The sequence below is a fragment of the Lonchura striata genome, chromosome 5 (genome assembly GCF_050655825.1).
Source record: "Lonchura striata isolate lonStrDom1 chromosome 5, ASM5065582v1, whole genome shotgun sequence".
NCBI classification, from domain to species: Eukaryota; Metazoa; Chordata; class Aves; order Passeriformes; family Estrildidae; genus Lonchura; species Lonchura striata.
This window is the reverse complement of record NC_140707.1, coordinates 37,234,596-37,254,231: the sequence shown is the minus strand read 5'-3', so window position 1 is coordinate 37,254,231 and position 19,636 is coordinate 37,234,596. Positions and strand designations below refer to the sequence as shown.

Here is a 19,636-nt window from a genome sequence, read left to right as displayed (position 1 = left end):
TTGATCTGTCTGCTATTCCAGCTGCTTCTATGCTCCACAGAAAAAACCTGCATGCATCTCTGGAAACTTGTGATTCACTGCCACACCAACAAGGCTGTAGCCAGTGCAATGTCCAAATGTCAGACCTCCACACTTCAATGAAGCTTCACATTTCTACGTGCAGCTTGATGATAAAGCCTTTTCGAGCAGGTTCCCATGGAAGCAGTCACACTCATTCAAGTCTTCTCGTGCCACAATTAGAGAAGGTGCCTGAAACTCCCTCTGGTCTTCCAACACGATCCCAGAAACCAAAACAAGGTTTTCCTTCAGGTGGGTCGCCAGCTCTTCAAATCACAAGATTTCATGTGACTTCCTCCAAGTATCCTGGCCTTCCGCAGCAGACTTTATCCAAAGACATATGGCTGTCCCCAGCTATGCTGACTGGAAGAGAAAATTCAGCAAGTGGGAATGAGATCATGAGCAAGGATTTAAGTCCAGAGCTGATTGTCTTTCAGAATTACCCCTCATCTAGGCCAGACTTTAGGAAGACTCCATGTGATGGTCTAACACCTGCTCACCACAAGGTTTCCAAAATCACCTTGATACTTGCCACTCCTTGGACTGCTATGCCTATCCAGGTGGTAAGAGAATTTAGAAGAAGCCGAAATCCAACGATCTTTACGAAGACACATGATTCAGATAGAGCTGGTCCACCCTTTCACCCTGTGGAGATTGGGGCTGGCCTCTCTCTATCAATAAACCCTGTTTGCTGCTCAGGATTGCTTTCTAGCCACTGGACAAGATCTGGTTTGAGGCCTTCCCAGGAAACATGCACTGTAGAAAGTGTATGCCCTGACAGCCTTGTGACAAACATACCAGCTCACACCACAGCTTCAACCCACAGAGGCACAGCGCGTCCAGGGTGTCCATCTATCGCTGTCAACATTGCATCCTTTGGAACTGGGAGAAGAGTGGTGAAAATTTGCATTCCGTTCTAGGAACATTTGCAAACAGAAGACCTAAGTTGTGTTTAACCAAGCCATATTAATTTCTTTTTGTATGCATCCATGCTATGTTCAAGTTCCCTAGAGATGACTTGCAAGACAATGACAAAGCTACTTGTGTTCTGCTGTCACCAAGGCTGCAGCTACAGCTTGATCCACGTGGAGTGAAGAGAAGGACTCTGCTCTAATCGAGCTCTTAACAAGAGCTCATTTTAACCATTAGAGTGCTGTTGTTAACACAGCATGCAACTGCTTACAGACTCTGAATGACTGGGGCATAGTGATCAGCACTTTGAAGATTCAAGTCTTTAGAGTCAAAAGCTGATTTTATTCTCTGCTAGGTTGGACTTGATGATCTCAAAGGTCTTTTCCAGCCTAATCAATTCTGTGACTCTGTAGTCAGTCTGGGACCTGGAAAAAAACCTCCGTGTAGTTTTTCTATTTTGTTCTTTTCTGTTTCACTGTTTTCATTTCCTTATTTGTCAAATTGGGCTATATTTCTAAATGGTTAATTCCTGGGTTTGTAACTTTAAAAGTAAGGCTTGTTTTCAAAAGTCAAAGTATTTAAGTATGTAGGAAGAAATCACTGTTTTCCCCTCTTAGGAAAGGAGAGGTACCACCCTTTCCTGAGGGAAAATAAACAAAGGGAATTTAATGTCCACAGCACGTCAAATGTGGATAGCCCAGCAAAGTTTCTAGCAGTAAAACTAGGGGGAGTTTCCAAGGAATTTCAGACTGCTGTCAGTCAAATGTTTCATAACTAAATATTTAAATGATGATGCTGTATGGGTGTAAGATTCTGGTCTAACACCTAATACTTACAGGGTAGGGATCAATACTTCAAATTTTGAAGCAGGAGGAAATAGGTGTGAGGAAGCAACCATAGCGGTTATCAGAAAAACAGCAGTTTTATCTTTGTGGTTTTCCCATATTTATTTCCAGTATCAGATAACTATATTCTTATGCCCAGGAGACAGCATGCAGTGGGGGGAGGGAAGGAAATTTTAAATACATTCAATTTTAGAATTTTGCATATAGATGGTGAGGACAGATGCCAATTATGTCACTATGATAGAAAAAAAATGTATGTTTTCTTTTTAGAAGCAATTTTAGTGTCTTTTATTCCTCTTGTAGTTATAGTATGATACCTTCTTATAACTTTTACTGAAAGGAAGCATAGTAAAACATTTTTGTCAACATTATATAGTCATGGAACTAAGAACATTTACTTACTTTCTTAAAGCTAATTTCAGATTATTTTCATTATTATTTTTAGCATTTACTTTTATCAGAATTAAGTCAAACCAAACCTTATTCTTCTCTGTCTCAGCAGATAGTTTGGACTTGTTTACATGCTCTAAATGAAGGTTTTTAAAACTGATACTAATTTGGACTTTTAGTATATGGTTAAAACAGAAAGATTTTCTGTGTTGTTCCAGCAATCTCAGCAGCAAGCTCATGGAAGGCAGTGAGGGGCAAATTCTGTGGAGCTTGTTATACTTGAAAGAGCAAAAGCAGAAGAAGGAAGTGGATTTGCACAGATACCTAAAATATATTTTATTCTAGAGAAATAAAAACTGCAGTTTTTGGAATACAAATTCCTTCTGGGGCTGTGTCATTTTCCAGAGCAAATAAAAGTGAAGTTGTGGCATGCAGCAAACATAGTTATGTTAATGACAGAAATCTTTTGTTCAGTATTTCTACAAAAGCTAGATCTGGCAGATGCCGTCACATAACTATGTAAATAGTATTGATTTATTTAATTTTTTTTTTCTTAACTGAGCTTTGCTTTTAATTCTGCATTAATTTGTATGAGAAAGGTCTTTTTGGCAGCAGCTATGCAACGAGCTCAGATATAAGGAAAAACTCCAGTTCAGTAGGGTTAAAACATGTTTCTATGCTTTACAATGTTAGTAACTTGAAAATTTATTCCAGAAAGTTACAGAAATCTCAAAAATCATTTTGTGGTTTTAAGCATCTTTGGAAGTTGTCACTTTAAAACAAATCTGTTTTATAGTGAGTGGCCAAGTCTTTTGTGCTTTTTGTGGCTGAAAATTAAATTCCCACTGATGGACCATGATTCCTAATAGAAACAAACTTGAAAGAAATTTTCTAGCTGCTGTACTACTGTCAGAGACCGCGGTAGGTTACCTGAGGAGAGCTCTGCAGTGTGTTGTATTTGAAATCAATGTGTCTCATTCAGAGCAGAAGTTAGGAGACCTGTCTAAAATGTGCCAAAATGTGATGTAATTGGTGACAGGCCAGCATTGTGGCATGGGAACCAATTTTTATTCTGCTTTCAGACTGGTATAACAATTGCTTAAAACATTGTGGTTCTGATTATAGCAATGGCTGTTGTAATATTTCTGTGCAGAAGACAAATGGAGATGTTTTGCCTCAGCAGCTCTCCAGGCAGCAGCACTGTTGGTGCTACAGGGGCTGCTCTCCCCTGAGCACGTTGCCATTGCCTCCCCTGCAATGTATGCAGCCACTTCCCTTTTGCAGCAATTTTCTTTCTGAGCACCAGTTCTCCTACTCAGTGTCAAAACCTTGGTTGCCAAGAGCATTTGCACAGACTTCTACTTGGAGGACTTAGTCCAAAGCTTTCAGTAGCCAGGATGACTTTTTCCCAGTGCTGTAACATCCAAAGGAATTGAGCTTTAAATGCCCAGTGTCATTTGTGCTCAGTGGATTTCAGTGGGAGAAAGGCACTGAGCTCTCCGGTGGCAGCTGCTTGTGAGGCACCACCCCACAGCCCTGCTCTCAGATGTCTCTGTTCTCTTTCTCTGAGGAAAATAACCATCTTTACCAGTAGATGTCCCTTGCCTTTTTGTTCCATCAGAGGTATACGAGCAGGAAAACTAATAACTGACCCTTTCTTCAGGTATCAGTTTCACTGCTAACAGTTACAAAATAAAAGTCCTGGAGGTCAATCTTTTTTGACCAGAAATGGTAGATAAACCAGAAAATGTATCAAGAAACTACAGTATTTTTAAAGCAAGGTTTAAAACACCCAAATAGAGCTCTAGCATATGGCTCTATGTCTGTGCACCCCAAACAGCAGTGGAGAGATTTAGCTGATAACTTTTTATTTCTGTGTTAGCAGCAGTGATGTAAATACAAATGGTAAATATAAGTAGTTTAATAAAGCATTTCAGTAGACAGACCTGGAGCCCACACATTTTTCTTCAAAAGACCAAACTAAATCAAATAACTTTCTAAAAAGAGATTTCTCATCCTTTCATACCTTTGATGAGAAGGATAGATCAAAGGATTCAACTTCAAATGACAGAGTGTCCACCTTCTGATGGCACTTGTGTGAAACACAGCATAGGAGAGGCATTAATCTATTTCTTTAGACATTCTGGTGGTTTATGAGCCAGGCTTACTATAAACTTAGGGCCTGTTGTACAGTGCCCTTCCTTTCTTCTTCACTGCAATTGCTGTGATGGGAATGGATTAGCATAGAGTGGTTTGAAAATCTGCCCTGGGTATGATATTCACCTGTGCATTTTTCTATACATGCAAAATATTCACAGCCAAAAAATGGGCCAGAACGTCAGGCCAAGTCAGGCTGTCAGTCCTCTTATCCACAGCCACCATGGAGTGCTGAGTGGTGGCAGGAGTAAAAAAGTCCATCGAGCAGCTGAAAATCAAGTGTCAAAGCAAGGTAGTGGTTGAGATGTGGGGTGTGTCCAAGGGGATCAGGGCAGGATCAGTGCACCTCAATGCAGTTCAGGAACGACTGATGTCCAGGGCTGAGCCTCAGAGAGATTCCCAGATGGGAACAGGGGTCCATCCAGGGCTTTTAGTGCAGTCAGACCCTAGAAAGTAGGTGTGGATTACCCTGCACATGTGTTCAGGCTTGGGAAGCCTCTCCTGCAGAAGATGCTCTGTGGGGTTAAGCAGTTGTCCAGAGAATGACCATCATGGCTGCTTTTCTAAAGTAGCTTTAAAAGAACATCTTTTCCCTCATAAAAATCCACCCTGTTAGACTGCTACAGGACTGTGATGTTTTGCAAAGGAAGAGTGATCTCTGTAGATGATTTTTTTTTTCCTGTGCACATCTATGGCTTAAAGTCACCGATTTACCCATGTCCTTTACTAGCCCTTTTCCAAAACATTTAGCATTTTGTGTTGTTTCCCTGATTCTGTTTCTTTCTTGCCTCGTGATTCTTTTACACTATATCATTGATCTCAAATTCTTCTTCCATCTCTGTTAATTGCACTTTACCCAGGCAAAGTTACTGATTGGAATTTCTTATCCTTGTCCAAATATTGGTGATTCTGTGAGCTCACTAAATGGATTACACATTACACGCTGCTGATAAATGCCATCACTCACAGCAGGCTGATTTCCCAAAGTCTGTCCAGCCATAGTCACTTCATTGTGAACCTTATCCATGAGTAGTCTTTGCTCATGTCCCATCAGAGCCTGTAACTGGGGATTTTATCCTGCTGTTGTCTCACTGCTGAACAAGAAAAAATCCAGTGGGCAATTACATCCAATTAAAATGAATAAATTCCTGTCAAACTGTAGAAAAGCATCTTTTTTTCTTGATAACTATATTCTTTATTCTTTGGCAAAACTGGACATAGCATAATGTATGGGACAAGTAATTGGGCATTCATTTTTCTTAACACCAGAACAGGGTACGTGAATACTGCAGTGCCTTTGAAATGTGTGAATTAGTTGGAAAATGTGCACATTTGCACAGTATTAAAAGGTGCAGAGATCAGATTCTTTAAATCCACATTTGTTATTTATTATTTGTTGTTTTGGATGCAGTCTTTCTGCATTAGAGATTGGCAGAACAGACAATAAATAAAATTAATGCAGATAGGTTGAATTGATGGCCTGAAAAAATGACAGATGTAATGCACTTGGCACAGATGCAGGCTATGACATTTTTCAGGAACTATCAGCTGCATAAATCGACAGCATTACTTCTGAAAAGTTTCTGGAAGCTCATAGTAGATTGCAAGGTGAACTTTAGTTCCTGGTGTTGTATAAAAGACAAGCACTATATACAGGCACATGCTGAAGATTGCAGCTCAAAAGTCAGTCTGTTGTCTTCACTCTGGCAGCCTTATTTCTTATTACTTGTTATATCAAGTCTCTAAGTGGAAATGGCAAAAATGCAGAGCAATAAGAATAACCAGAATTAAAACGACACAGCTGTTATGGAATAATCAATCAGATCACTATAGTTTTCACCTAGAGAAGACAGAAACCCCAGTATGCAAAAGGTCTATAAACATGCACAAGCCTGAAGCAAACGTAAAAGGAATCATCTCATGGGTGTGATCAAGAGGGCAGTATGTAACAAGGTGTAGCAATAGCCATGCATTTTCAGGCTAGATGGTTGGAAAATCCTGCTAATGTTGGAGGTAATAAAGCACTGGTGACAGGCTGCAAAGTCTCTGTTTTGGGAAATCTTCTAAGAAGGAATCATATGGACATCTGTCAAACATGACAGTGATCTTCCTTGAGATTACAAGGTTGGTTTAGATTTCTGGAATTCACTGCTTTGTGACTTAGTGATTGTGATAAGGACTGAGAAGTCACTTTCCTTAGCTAGACCTGTTAATGCTTCTCTTTCTTGCTCAAAACCATGGACTTATAATAATTAATTTCTAGCTTCAGTTGCCTCCTGTTCCTTTTGTTCCCTCTCAAGTGTACTCTCAGCAGAGTTACTACCTCTTCTCCCATTTATGAATCAAGATTATGGGATAATTAATTCACTGAGAAAAATAATGAACTTTTTTATAGGTTTATTTGAAAAGCAGTGACCTCGGAAGGTCTGTAGATGAAGTAGAACAACTCATAAGGAAACATGAGGCTTTTGAGAAGCTCCTGGCATCACAAGATGAGAAGGTAAAAAATAAACAACAAATATTCTACCAGCTAGAATTCTATGAGCTAAAATTATATATATATGCTTTTTTTTTTTTAATTATGGTAACACTTTGAATTGGTGACAGGTATGAAATGCCTGATATGCTTGAACAAAAGATAAAATTGGGAAGCTTGGGGAAATAAGAGGCAGAGCATTGGAGAACTGTCAAAACATTCCATGCCCAAGTCCTTGCAACACACAGGAAAACCACTTTGTAAGCAGAAGAGGGGGACTTACAAGAAGAAAGTAAAGCAGCCCATAATGTATTATGGATATCAGAACTTTCTGCTCTTTTCATTTAAAAAATAGTGACTTTTAAAGCAATTAAAATAGAGTAGGTATTTTACAAAATGCAGTAGATATTTTGACATTAAAGGAAGTTGTCAAATTACTTAAATGTCCATTTGGTACACAAAGCTGTACCAAACAAGCAGCTTCTCTGCACCTTTGCAATAGATCCTGAATTGCTCACCTGTGTGTAAAGGAATCTGCCTGGCTGGTGGCCACTACTGTAACTCACCAGGCTAGGGCTAAGCTTAAACCTGCAGCTATGCCTGGGTTCCCCAGAATGAGCTCCCAGGACTCTTGCCAGCTGCCTGCCTCACTGATTGCTCGTTTTGAGAGCTACATTACAACACCTGGTTTCCAGAAAGCAATAAAATCTGAGCACTCATGGAAGTCATGCTTGCTCCGTGACTCCTTGCACTGGATAATCAGTGGCATAGGCATAATTAAAGGCATAACTTTAATTAATTTATGTAGCCAGGATGCACTATAGAGTCCAGTGACAGTAATGTCATAGATGTAACACAGTGCAGGGTGAGGGGCAATGCTGGTTAACTTGTCCCTGCTGTTCTTGGCTCATTACAGAAAAAAGAGAGTACTTTAACTACAAAAGGAACTTGATTTTGTTTCTTTTATACTACTTGGAAGCATAAAAGTAATTTCTTATCTGTTGCCTCGTCAGATGATGTCTCTTCAAGAACAGGCAAGCAGGTTGGAAAAGGCTGATGGACTGGAAGGTCAAAAGATTCAGCAAAAACTGAATGTTATTCATGAGAGGAAGCGTCAGATCAAGGATCTATCCCAGAGCAGGAGAGAGAAGCTGCAGACTGCCCTTCTTCTGGCACTCTTCTACCAAAACTTGGAAGAGGTAAGAGGGTTTTAGACTGGGATGGGGATGTAAAGCAGAGAAACCACCTACCTCTACTGGATGAAGTGCTCACTCTTGCCAGACATTATTGGGTGGATGGATGATCTACTCTGGTAGATTGCAACTCCTGACACACTCATGCAAAAAGATGCTCCAATGCCATTCCTGTTGCTGTACAATTGTTGTGGCATTGTGCACATGGCAGCCACTTCAGTCATCAAAAGCTCTGGTAAAATAAAACAGTTGAAAGGAAAACTGCAAGTCAATACATATTTTTCCTTTAGTAAGAAAGAAAATGTATTTCAAATCAGGATGGGCACAAAGTGCAAAGCATCATGGCCTGGGCACCAAGCTTTATTAGTGGGTGTTCATTGAAGGCCTTCAAAGCACTGCTGTGGCTCAGCAAAGCTCTTGAGCTACTGGCTCTGCAGAACATGCTGGTCTCTGTGTCCTGTTCTGGCCTCAGGCCTGTAACTGAGTAGCTCTGCTCTGTCACTACTGTTGGAAAGACAAACTAGGTCAGCCTTGCAAAGGGCAGCACAACATGTGTGACTGAGAACTGCACTGGCATAAACAAGAACACACAGACCCAGGGACATTTCCAAGCACTCTTGCTGGTCTGGTATCCACCCCTTCTCCTGCTGTGTCCCATGAAAAGTGCTCAGTGGTTTACAAAACCAGAACTATACTTTTTTTTCTCTTTTTATTTTTTTTCTTTTTCCTTCTTCCTTTTTCTTTTTTTTTTTTTCTTTTTATTTTCCTTTTAATCAAATTTAGCAGAAATCATTTATACACCAAAATATTAATTTGTATTATTTGGTTATACTTTACTATCTCACGATAGAAAAGTAATGAAAATCCACCAGTAATGGCCTGTCCACCTTTTAGACTAGCAGAGGGGATTGGATGGTGCATTGCTCAGGAGTTATAATTCCAAAAGAGCAATTTCCCAAAATCCTCTTGGTAGAGAAATTGTCAATGCCCTTCTAGAGATACAATCAAGCCATTAAGTAGGAATACTTATGCATTTCTTTCCATCAATCTGTACTTGTTAAATCAGTGCTTGGGCTGTGGTCCCCCTTCATTCTTGAATCTGTTTTTCCCTGTTCTCATCCACTTTCTCCACATAAATTCAGCCAGGAGTTCTTTAGATAGTTTTTGTTCTTGGGTTATGTGCTCATTTACCTCACCAACCTAGAATCATTGCCTACTGCTGTAGAATTTGAATGTCACCAAGGCATTAAAAAACAAAAATCTTTAAAAATATTACTCAAATCAGTAATACCGTTCTTACTCTTTGGTGGATAGAATGGGATGTTTAATTTCATTTTAATGATATTCTGGGTGTGTACAAGTTCATATGTGAGAATGGTTCCCACAGGAATGTCAAATTTGGAGATGAGTTTTGAGTTTGGCTGTGAAATCGATGAGGTCATTGCTTATTCTTACTTATTAAGGGAACAAGACCCATAGCTCAGGTCCCACTATGCTGAAAACTCTCTGTCCTCCAAACATGTTGAGTAATTTCTACTGATCAAGCAGAATTTTTTGTGCCAGCAGAAATTAGTGATCACTGTCATTATTAAAATTCTTCTAGTTACTCTCTAGAAGTAATGACATGGAGAACTACACACATTAGTACAAAAAACCACAATAATTAACTCAAGAGATCACCTGCAGTTTACAAAATAAAACTCACCCTTCTACAGTAGAAATTGGTGCTTTTGTCTCACTCAAAGAAGTGAGATGAACTTAGAGACTACACCATACTGCCAAAGAGTCTGTAGCTCAGTGCTAATCCAGAAGGCAAATGAGCAAGTTGCTACTTAGAAATATGTGTATTTAAGTTATTGCAGAGGGAATATTATAAAGTTAAAAGTTTTGACTTCTAAAGTTGGCTCTGGGTTTTAACACCAACTTTAAAACTTGCTCATGGTATTAGTAATATTTCTTTTCACCCTGTACATAAGAATAAAAAAAAATTACATCTTTATCTCAGGGGAATGAGAGAGAATTAGTTGCTATCTCTAGATGTCTGAATCAGACACATTCCTTTATATGCTTTACATACTTCTGTCATTAAAAAATCAGTGAAATTTGTACTCATGAGGTTACAGTAACTGATATTTTGAAAGAGTAAGTTTCTAAATTGGTAGTGCCCACATTTTTTATGACTCCCATAGAAGTCTGGTCCTGTGCCCATACTGAGCATAACACTAGCTTTTCTGTTGTCTTCAGTGAAGTGAAAATGGCTGTGCAGACAACCATGAAATCTTTCCATAGAAAGGTCTTGGGAAAACAGATCAGCTTTGCTTCATATCCAAATGTGGGCATGATGCCAGGAGAGGGTACCCTCACTCTCTAGAGCCATCTTAAATAAGCCTTAAATAAACAAAGGCACTAAGAGTGTAGATGTTCAATCTGTCATTAAAGCCACTGCTTCTAATTAAAAAGTAGGTGAGAAATCTACTTTAAAGTTACTTTATCCTGGGGGTTGGTTTGTTTTTCATTCCAATTGCATGGATGAGCCTCCATTCAAACGAAGAGTCGCTGAAGTGACACTGAAGCACGAGGGTGTGGCTGGGAATGGGAGAAGGCCATTGAGGAGGGTGTTGGAAATGCAAGAAGTACCTGTCAATGTGTAGCCCTGGGCAAGTTTGACATGGTCTGTTTGAGTCTCTAACTGGGCTTTGGAGGGAAACAATTTTGGGAGAGCATGATGCTAGTGAAAGCTATTTCTGTTATTGTTTATGGAATCTCAGCAGCTGAAACAACATTTCAAATCATTAGTTAACAGAAAAAATCCTCCAGCTGACAAGTCTTGTGTGCATATAGTGCACAGTTCCACCAGGACAGCCAAGATATTTTGAAACTAATAAAGGTGCCCTTCAATTTGCAGCTCTTGTGTTGTCAAAACATTACATTACTTCAGCACTCTGAGGAAAACAGGATCAGTTACAACATTATGTCAAGTGTTCAGTTCCTGGTGTTTTGATGGACAGAAAATATTTCCTTCAATGCTAAGGGCTAAAGTTCAGCAGAACTTCAAGAAAATTGTGGAAACTGTGTTATCCTATTCTTCGTTTTATTCTGCACACTTTAAAATTCCCTTAAAAATAATTTCCTAAGAGAAAATCATAACTTTTGCTTTGTTAGCTCCCATAAATCACCTGCTTTTCTGAATCTGATATTCCTGACAAGACCATTTTGAATTTTATTAAGTATAAAAGCAAATACAGTTGTATTTCCTTTCAAATAATTTGACTAATGCTTGGGCCCTGTCTGAAAATCTTTATTTGCATTGCATTTTCCATTTAGGTCTCACCACACCACTGACATGAGGAAATGTTAGTGCTGTTTTATAGGTGAGGCACTGAATTCCAAAGAATGTTTACCAGCTTTGCAAGTACGTCAATGGCAGAGATACCAGACGAAACTCAGAGCCCTAAATCAGTCCCCAGAATCAGTTGTCATAATCTCATTTTAAATATATACCATGTTAAGGCTCAAAGATTCTCTCTACATAATCTAGAAGACTGTATAATCTGTTAATGGCTTTTGACAAAATCTGAGGTACTCAAGGAATTTTTTGTTACTCCTGTGGTCAGATAAAAATTAGTTTCATTCCTACCTGCTTTTAACAAAGTAGAATGAGTTCAGAAACTGGAGATCCACCTCAGCTGTCAGGTCCCACTCAATCTATCCAGCCCAGGTACAGACGCTTGGACAGAATAGAGACCTATCCTGGGAGGAGGTAGTTGTTGTGCTAACTCAGGTGCCTCTCACTGCTGCAGGCAGAAGATTGGATCAGTGAGCGCATGCAGAAACTGGAGGATCCTTCCATACAAGACCCCAGCAATCTGCAGGACAAGATGAAGTTGCTGCAGAAGCATCAGGTCTTTGAGGCAGAGATTCTAGCAAATGAAGAAATCATTATAGCTGTTAATAAGGTAACTCTCTCACTCTGTTACTGTTTTTACAAATAATTACTGCTCATCCAAAGACAGATTGATGATATGTGAAGGAAGAGTAGCTTGGTCATCACTTCTGCATCAATTATCCTACTGGTGTGATAAGAACCCAGTTGCTCTGCCATGGAAATGTAGCACTTAGTTTACAACAGGGAGATATTGGTTCCATTCAGGGAGCTTCCATCTTTCCTTACAGCATAGATAGGAAAATATACATTGACTTCTTCCTTGCCTGACATGGTTATTCCTACAAAAGGCAAATAGGATTTCATGCCAAATTTGTGAATATTCTTGCTGGAACTGGGTGAATCATATAGCTAAAGGGCACAGTTATCTGTAATACTTGGTGTTCCCATTCCATTAATATCTTTCTTGGCAGGGAAATATTTAAATCCCAGTTTTCTGTAATTCTAGAGTCCCTCCAGAGGACTGTAAGAGCCTTCCAGCTGGCTTTATCATTTGGGTGATAAGAATTTATAGTAGTAATCTATTGTTCAATCCAGGTTAGGAAGGTGAAAGACTCCTTCTAGAAAGGTCATGCAAGATGGTAATCCCTTTAAAAATTCGTCACAACTTTTATTTCTAATTTATTTTTCTGAATGCGAAGAAAGGAGAAGCCCTGATATCAAAAGGCCACCCAAAATCAGGAGAGATCCGTCGCCAAGTCCGCATGCTTCAGGAGCACTGGGAGAAGTTGAAGAGAGCTGTTGCTGCTCGTGGGAAGATGCTGGAGGACAGTCGGGACTTCCTAGAATTTCTCCAGAAGGTGGACCAAGTGGAAGCCTGGATCAGGGAGAAGGCAAGTGGATTTTACCATTTAACCTGAGCAGCTCACTAAAGACTTGCTATATAGCAATGACATTCTCATAAATGTGTCATCTTCCAGGATATTCACCTAGTGATTTTTTTCTGTAAGAATCATGACATATTCTACAAAATATGTTAATGACTGAACAAATTCTATAGAGTCTGTCCATACCAGAGTCAATTGGACAGTATTAGCACATTTTCTCATGTAAACATGAAGAGTTTGCGATTATTTGGGGCCATCTCATGCGTATCTACTGGGACAGAGAAATGAAAGCAGATTAGAATGGAAGAGACTTGAAGCGTTTGGCAGCTGGCCTTCACTCTAATTGTATATCAAATCTGAAAGTTTCTCTTTGTAGGAATGAAGAATCACTTTCATTCAGAGGTTGTTTCCATAGCCAGTAATAAATGGAAAAGGGAATTGGGACCAAGTCTCATAATTATCTAAAGATCAGAAGAGACTATTTCAGAAGCCATAGGTCGGTGATTTATAGACATATCACAGAACTTATTGCATCAGGATAAGCATTGGGAATTGCTGTGTTCTTGTAGTCTTCACCTAAATATTTGTTCACTGCTTATTTCCCCAGGAGGTCATGATTAATGTAGGTGATGTGGGAAATGATTATGAACACTGCCTGCAGCTCAAGAAAAAGCTGAATGAGTTCCGTGGAGCAACATCAGGGGTAAGAGGTGCTTTTCATGCTCATGTCTTGCAAGGCTGCAAGCAGCAGGTAACTTTTCAGTCCAGTTAGCAAATACAATTCCAGTGCTCTGAGGAGGTGTAAGACCAAAGTGATAGGAAGTATCTCTACCTCAAAAGTCACTTAAAAAGACAGAATTTTCTCTTTTTATGCCTTCTGCTTTGAAGATGTCTAGGCAGAGCTGTCAGGCAGTCATGACACAGCATAACATTTCAGACTGCATTAAATGCCTGGAAAACTTGCTGTGTGAGCCTGAATTTGAGCAGATTTTGCTTGGTTCATGCAGTCTGCAAAGTCACAATTATGTCCACCCAAGAGTAGTTTAAAAATTGTTGTTTCAGCCATGCTTATTTGAATCAGAGAACTGATCTAGACCTTCCATGAACAAGCCTGTAAAAAAAGAATACTGTTTTCTCTGTTTCTATCCTTTATTTCTCAATTTTTCTCCTTCTGAGTAATGGTCTCATTTTCATACTCCTTCATTCAAATTAAGGACGTAAATCTGGGGGCCTCTGTTTATACAGCACATGTGGTTACTCATGAATCATAACATTAATAACCAGACATTCAGTAAAACAGAGCAATGGTTTACACTTTGGATAACAGCCATGTGACAAGACCGCTGCACTCTTCACCTCTCCATGCTGAGCTCTCTGTCCCTCTTTCATGGTGCCGAGTCAGGCCAGTGCCTCTCCTGCCCCAGTGAGGTGTGCCAACTTAGGCACCAAACCTGGGGCGCCAGGGCCCCCCTGTCGTGTGTTCAGCTCCCACCACGAGAGCTGCAATGCCATATATTGAGGGGATGCATTTGCAACAACCTCTTGCTCTCTCTGTCTGTGTGAACTCCTGCAGATGAAGGCTGAGGTGTGTGTGTCACACAGGAAAGATTACTGTGCTGATTTGCTAGTCTGGAAATTGAGGGAGACGTCTGGAAAGAGATGTGTAATGAATTTGTGAGTGATATTTAATGTAGTCTCCTAATATTCTTCATCCTTTGTTTGCCTGTTATCTTTTTGCTGATTCTTGTTATGGCAGCTCCTGTCTTCTACTTTTGTTGCCTAGTAGCAGAAGGAGACAATCCTCTTCTATGCAAAGTAGTAGTGTAGATATGCCTGACACCAGGGAGAAACCCCTGAGCTCCCTATTCCAGAGCCCAGCAGAATTTCGTGCCAGTGCATTCACACTGGATTTGGACAGAGAGCCTAATTATTTGGCTTCAGCACCAGGGAATTAGTAAATTGAAGAGACATTCATTTTATTGACCAGCTGACTATGAGCTAAGGGAATTGAGCAAGGGCTCTCCTACAGCTCGTACCAGCCATAAAAAGGATGATTAATAGGGCAGAAACAACCCAGTGTTCCAGCCAGCATAAGCCTCTGAATAGGAAAGTTTTTCCGTAAACTGAGGTAGATTTTATGTGCCGCTCTTGAAACTCTTGGTTAGATAGTATCAGCTTGTAGCCACTGCTCCCGTAACACTCTGAACATGACTCCTGCAGATAAAAAGCTGGGAGAATTATGCAGTTATGCCCTGATAGCTGATGCTCAGTTATGCAGTGCTTCCTAGGGTGATACAAAGAGAAGGAGGCTGCTTCTGGCACAGTGTGTGCATCCATCCATGCTGGGTTTTCCCACTAGAAAAATCTGATATCAGGGTAGGGAATAATCATCCTGCATTGATGGCTGCCAGACTTTCGATTCATTGTGCTGTTATTACAGGAGGCTGCAGGGTTTCTGAAGACTATCTGACTGTCTGCTGGTTTCTCTAGTTTACTTTATGGCTGTGCATAGTAGGAAAGTACATGTGGAATCATGCACATTGGTATGGATGCAGCATAAACAAAACACACAATGCAGTGAATACTTTAAAGTGCATCTTGCAGCTGTGCTTCTCTATACCAGTGATTGTCTCCCTGCTAAACTTGTGATTTATTTGTCCTAGAAAAATAAATGTTTTTGTATCTTGGAGCAGTGTTCAGCCATCTGTAGTACTCCAATATAAAAATTATCCCACTGTACTCTAGATTATATGGGCAATGTGCAAATATTACCCATTCTATGGTACATGCATGGGAAGCAAGTCTCCTAGAAGACTTAGCCTTAGAAGAAAATACAGTGGCACAGGTTGTCTGGGATTCTCAAGGCTGTATGGATTTTGAGCTTATTGTCTACAGTACAGAAGGCACTCTGGGACAGGAGCTCACCTAGGTAAAACAGTCAGTAGGCCCAGGAGCCCTTGAGTCACTACCTGTCTGACAGAGGGACAATCTGCCACATATCAGCTGTTCCACTGTGTAACCAGCAACTGCATCTGTCTTTCTTCACCAAATGAACCCCTGCTGGAATATCTGCCTTAGAAATGAATGTCTGAGGGTCTGAGGGCCATCACCTAAACCAAGATCATTGTTGCATCTAGAGCCATTAATGTTCTTTCTTGCCTTTACTGTCTAATAATCAGGCACATGGTAACACCAGTGCTTGTAGTAGAGCAAACTCTGTGTGTCTGAAATGTTAGTGGAGTAAAACCCTTTCTTGTTGCTGCTTGTGTTGATTTTCACATCTCAGTGCAAAGCTGGGTCACAAGCAATTTGAACAAGGACCTTTGTTTCCTTTCTCACTTTACAGGAGTCAACAGTGGATGATGCTCACATCAGGACTATCAATGCCCTGGCCATGAAACTGGAGAGACAGAACAAGGAAGAAACAAAGACGATCTATGAGCGCCGAAAGCAGCTCAATGAGAAGTGAGTATGCTTTCAAATGTTCCATGTAAAGCAAAAACAAGAAGGGAAAATTAGGTGTTTTCTTCTGAGATAAATGGAGGAATTGGAACATTTGTTTTCTTCTTTAATATCACAACTACCAAATATCAGACACTGGAGCTGTCTTTCAATACTCCCAGAGCGGGAGTAGAAGAGGGAGTAGCTTAGAAGGATTTTTAATCCAGAAGTGCCAAAGTCATGTTTCTAGCCTTGGAGTCAAATACTGTTTCACATCACTTGGCACACAAGATGCATGAAGCTTAGGCACTTCCATCGATTCACACAGTTGTCCTGGTGAATTGCCTTGTGCTTTTGCTTCTCCACAGCCCACTGTCTAAGAAACAAAAGCATGACAATATTGATTGTGAGATTACTGAGCATTTAGGGAAACTGGATCAGTACTTTTTAGCTTTTAAACCCCATGCCATCCTGGAGACATGGAATAACTACAACCAGATAGTCTTCTCAGGCTAATGCTTTATCCCTGTGATGAGAATTGGGAGATCAATATATGAGGTAGTTAAGAAAAACTTTTGGTTTTGTTTAAATATGAGCATCATGAAACTCAGTTGTGGAAATCCTTACCTCTGAAATGCATCTCTAAAATATTATTTCCAATTAAAGGTGGAACAGTTTTCATGGTAACCTAAATGCATACAGGAAGAAGTTAGAGGGAGCCCTAGAGATTCATGCCTTAATCAGAGAAATAGATGATATCACAGAAAGAATTACTGAGAAGGTAAGGTTTCCAATTTTGATTAAGTGAAATGGAAAAATGCTCTATCAATCTTATTCATCCAGAAAATAGAGGGTAAAATGCTGATCCTGAATTATAATTTTCATATTAACAGAAAAAAAGGTTATATAAAAACCAATTATTTAATCAATGTAAGTAATTATATTTATTTCATTATAAGTCAGTAGAGAAGTGGCACTACTTAAGGTTACAAGACTTTTGGCTTGATATTTTCATAACAACTTCTAAAATGTATTTCTTCATTTTATGGGATTTAATTTCTTAGGATCCCAAGGATACATTTTATTTTTTTATTTTCATAACACACCTGAATTTCTGTGCAACAATTTATTGGGAAATAGTTTTTTCTGTTTGGTATATGGAAAAAAAATAAAAAAACAGAAAAGAAACATTGAGAAATGTAAGGAGGCATGCCTGTCTTTGTTTATGGCCAGAGGCACCTTAAGCAGGATTATGAGTGTTCAAAGAGATGTGGATTCTTGTTTCATCTCTGTAAAGAGAGCAGACAATGTGCTCTTTTGATATTTAAAAAGACAAAACATTTAGGTGGCAATGCAAAGAGGTGAAGGAGGAGGCTTTTTTAAATAAAGATACATATCCTTTTGCTTGGTGTTATCTTCACCATTTCCACATCCCATTGCCCTCTCCAGAGTGTATTGATACAAGCACTGGATTATGGAAAAGATGTGGAAAGTGTGGAAAACCTGATTCGAAGACATGAAGAAATGGAGAGAGAAATCAGCGTTATTAAGTCCAAAATGGAGGTAAAAAGTAGGGAAGTACAAAGGATATTGAAAAAATTTCACTTTTTCTTCTTGAAAATATGGTGCAAAAATCATTGTTACTCTTCAGATTGATTTGCAGGAATTTTCAGCAATGCAAGTGCAGCATAAATTGCTTCTCATGAAAATGTTGTGCTGCTTAATCTTATCAAATATTATTCTTCCTGATGCAAAAAATCTAAGAAGAAAAGTCCCTTTTTAACATCTGGGTCTCTGGCCCTCACCTACAAGCCAGATCAGACTGTCCTATACATTTTGGAAAGCATGGACTCCATCTTCCTCCAGTTCATGTACTCAGCTGAACCAAAATCACAATTTTAATTTCTCTTCAGAACTTAAATACAAACCCCATACTGCATGTAGTTTCCTGACACAGACATCAAACACAGAAATTCTAGGTTATAATTGCCTGCCTGATCCACTCTGGCTTCTGTAAAAACTGGTCAGTTTGCATCACCTAGGACTAAATTAAACTGAGCATTAAATATGGGTCTAAGCTCATTTATATTTGTATATTTTTACTAAAAAATATATATCCTGTTGAACAGTAGTAGAAATCCAATGACAATCTCTCACATTTTTTCACCATTAGCCCTTTCATATAGAAAATATGAAAAACTTTTTCTTTACAATAGTATAATAACTTTACTTTTTTTAAGGATTAAAACCAGCCTGGCATATTTTCTGTTCTGCATAATTAAAATTCTTCATTTTCAACAACTTGATGGAGTTTTGCAACTAAGTTTTCAACTTTAAACCTGAGTTGATGAGTGTTCATCAGACTGCTAGTAGAAATTAGAATTAGCAGTTCATTTTCTTATCTATTTGTCCATATTCTGCAAAAATGTTTTCTAAATTGTCAGTTAGCTTTTGTGCATGCAAAGCAATGCATGGATGTGGATGTTTGTTCACAAATGCATGTCTATTAGTTTTTTGCATAATACATATCCCTTTGCATACTTTGTTACTATAATTTAATTACCTGCCTTTGAGAGTTGGGGTCTTAAAATGACCTATTTTTCCTGAAAGGCAAACTTAGGAATGAATATAAGTATTTGGCATAAATTTACCCCACTATAAATCTCTTCCCAGCCACTGGAACTGGAATCTTTCCGCCTCTCCACAAGGAATCCATCCATAAATGACAAACTGACTGTGAAGCAACAGGAGATGAAAAACAACTGGCTACGACTCCAGGGACAGGCCAAACAAAGGTGAAGACTTAGAGTTGTTTGAGTATCTCTCAGAAGGAGCAAAGCTGCTCCCAAACTCTACTTGCCAGAGGTCTTTTAAAGTTTCTTAAGGGTTTTTCACAGATTTAACATAGGCAGCTATGACACCTGCATTGGAAAAAGTGTGACTTGATACACAAGAAGTTCCACTGGTGTGACTTTGGGAAAACTAATACAATGGTTTTTTGGTTTATCCCATTAAATAATGCTATTAAAATGCCTCCAGACTATCAAAGTAAACTATCATAAAGCCCTTGTGAAAGACTTCTTTTTGGATGGTTCTTGAAGATTTTTTTTCTCAAATCTTTCCAAAACAAGAAATGCTTAATCCTGATCTGTAATAATTGCTGCAAGCAACAGATATGAAGGCTTTTTTACCTTTCTTGTGCTAATGAACTGATGTTGAAATATTAGTAATTATGTTGTCTCCAAGGCAGTGTGCATCTCCTGTGGTTTTGGTTAACATAAGGGAAAGCTTGAATTCATTTCATTTGGCTTCTGTTAAGATACTTTCCTCTGCAAATGGGGAGGGAGAGGTAACTAGATCATTCCATGTCAGATGATGCTGACCTGCACCTTGTG

General features: G+C 39.2%; 1 protein-coding gene across 1 annotated transcript in view; it reads left to right on the top strand.

Moving 5' to 3' along the window:
- SPTBN5 (spectrin beta, non-erythrocytic 5) overlaps window positions 1-19,636 on the top strand; it is a 124,243-nt gene that overhangs the window by 46,325 nt on the left and 58,282 nt on the right. Inside the window, 9 exon segments of the mRNA XM_077784151.2 lie at window positions 6,757-6,861; window positions 7,851-8,036; window positions 11,831-11,986; window positions 12,615-12,806; window positions 13,408-13,503; window positions 16,147-16,265; window positions 16,908-17,022; window positions 17,691-17,804; window positions 18,915-19,036. Coding sequence (XP_077640277.2) covers window positions 6,757-6,861; window positions 7,851-8,036; window positions 11,831-11,986; window positions 12,615-12,806; window positions 13,408-13,503; window positions 16,147-16,265; window positions 16,908-17,022; window positions 17,691-17,804; window positions 18,915-19,036 — 1,205 coding nt within the window.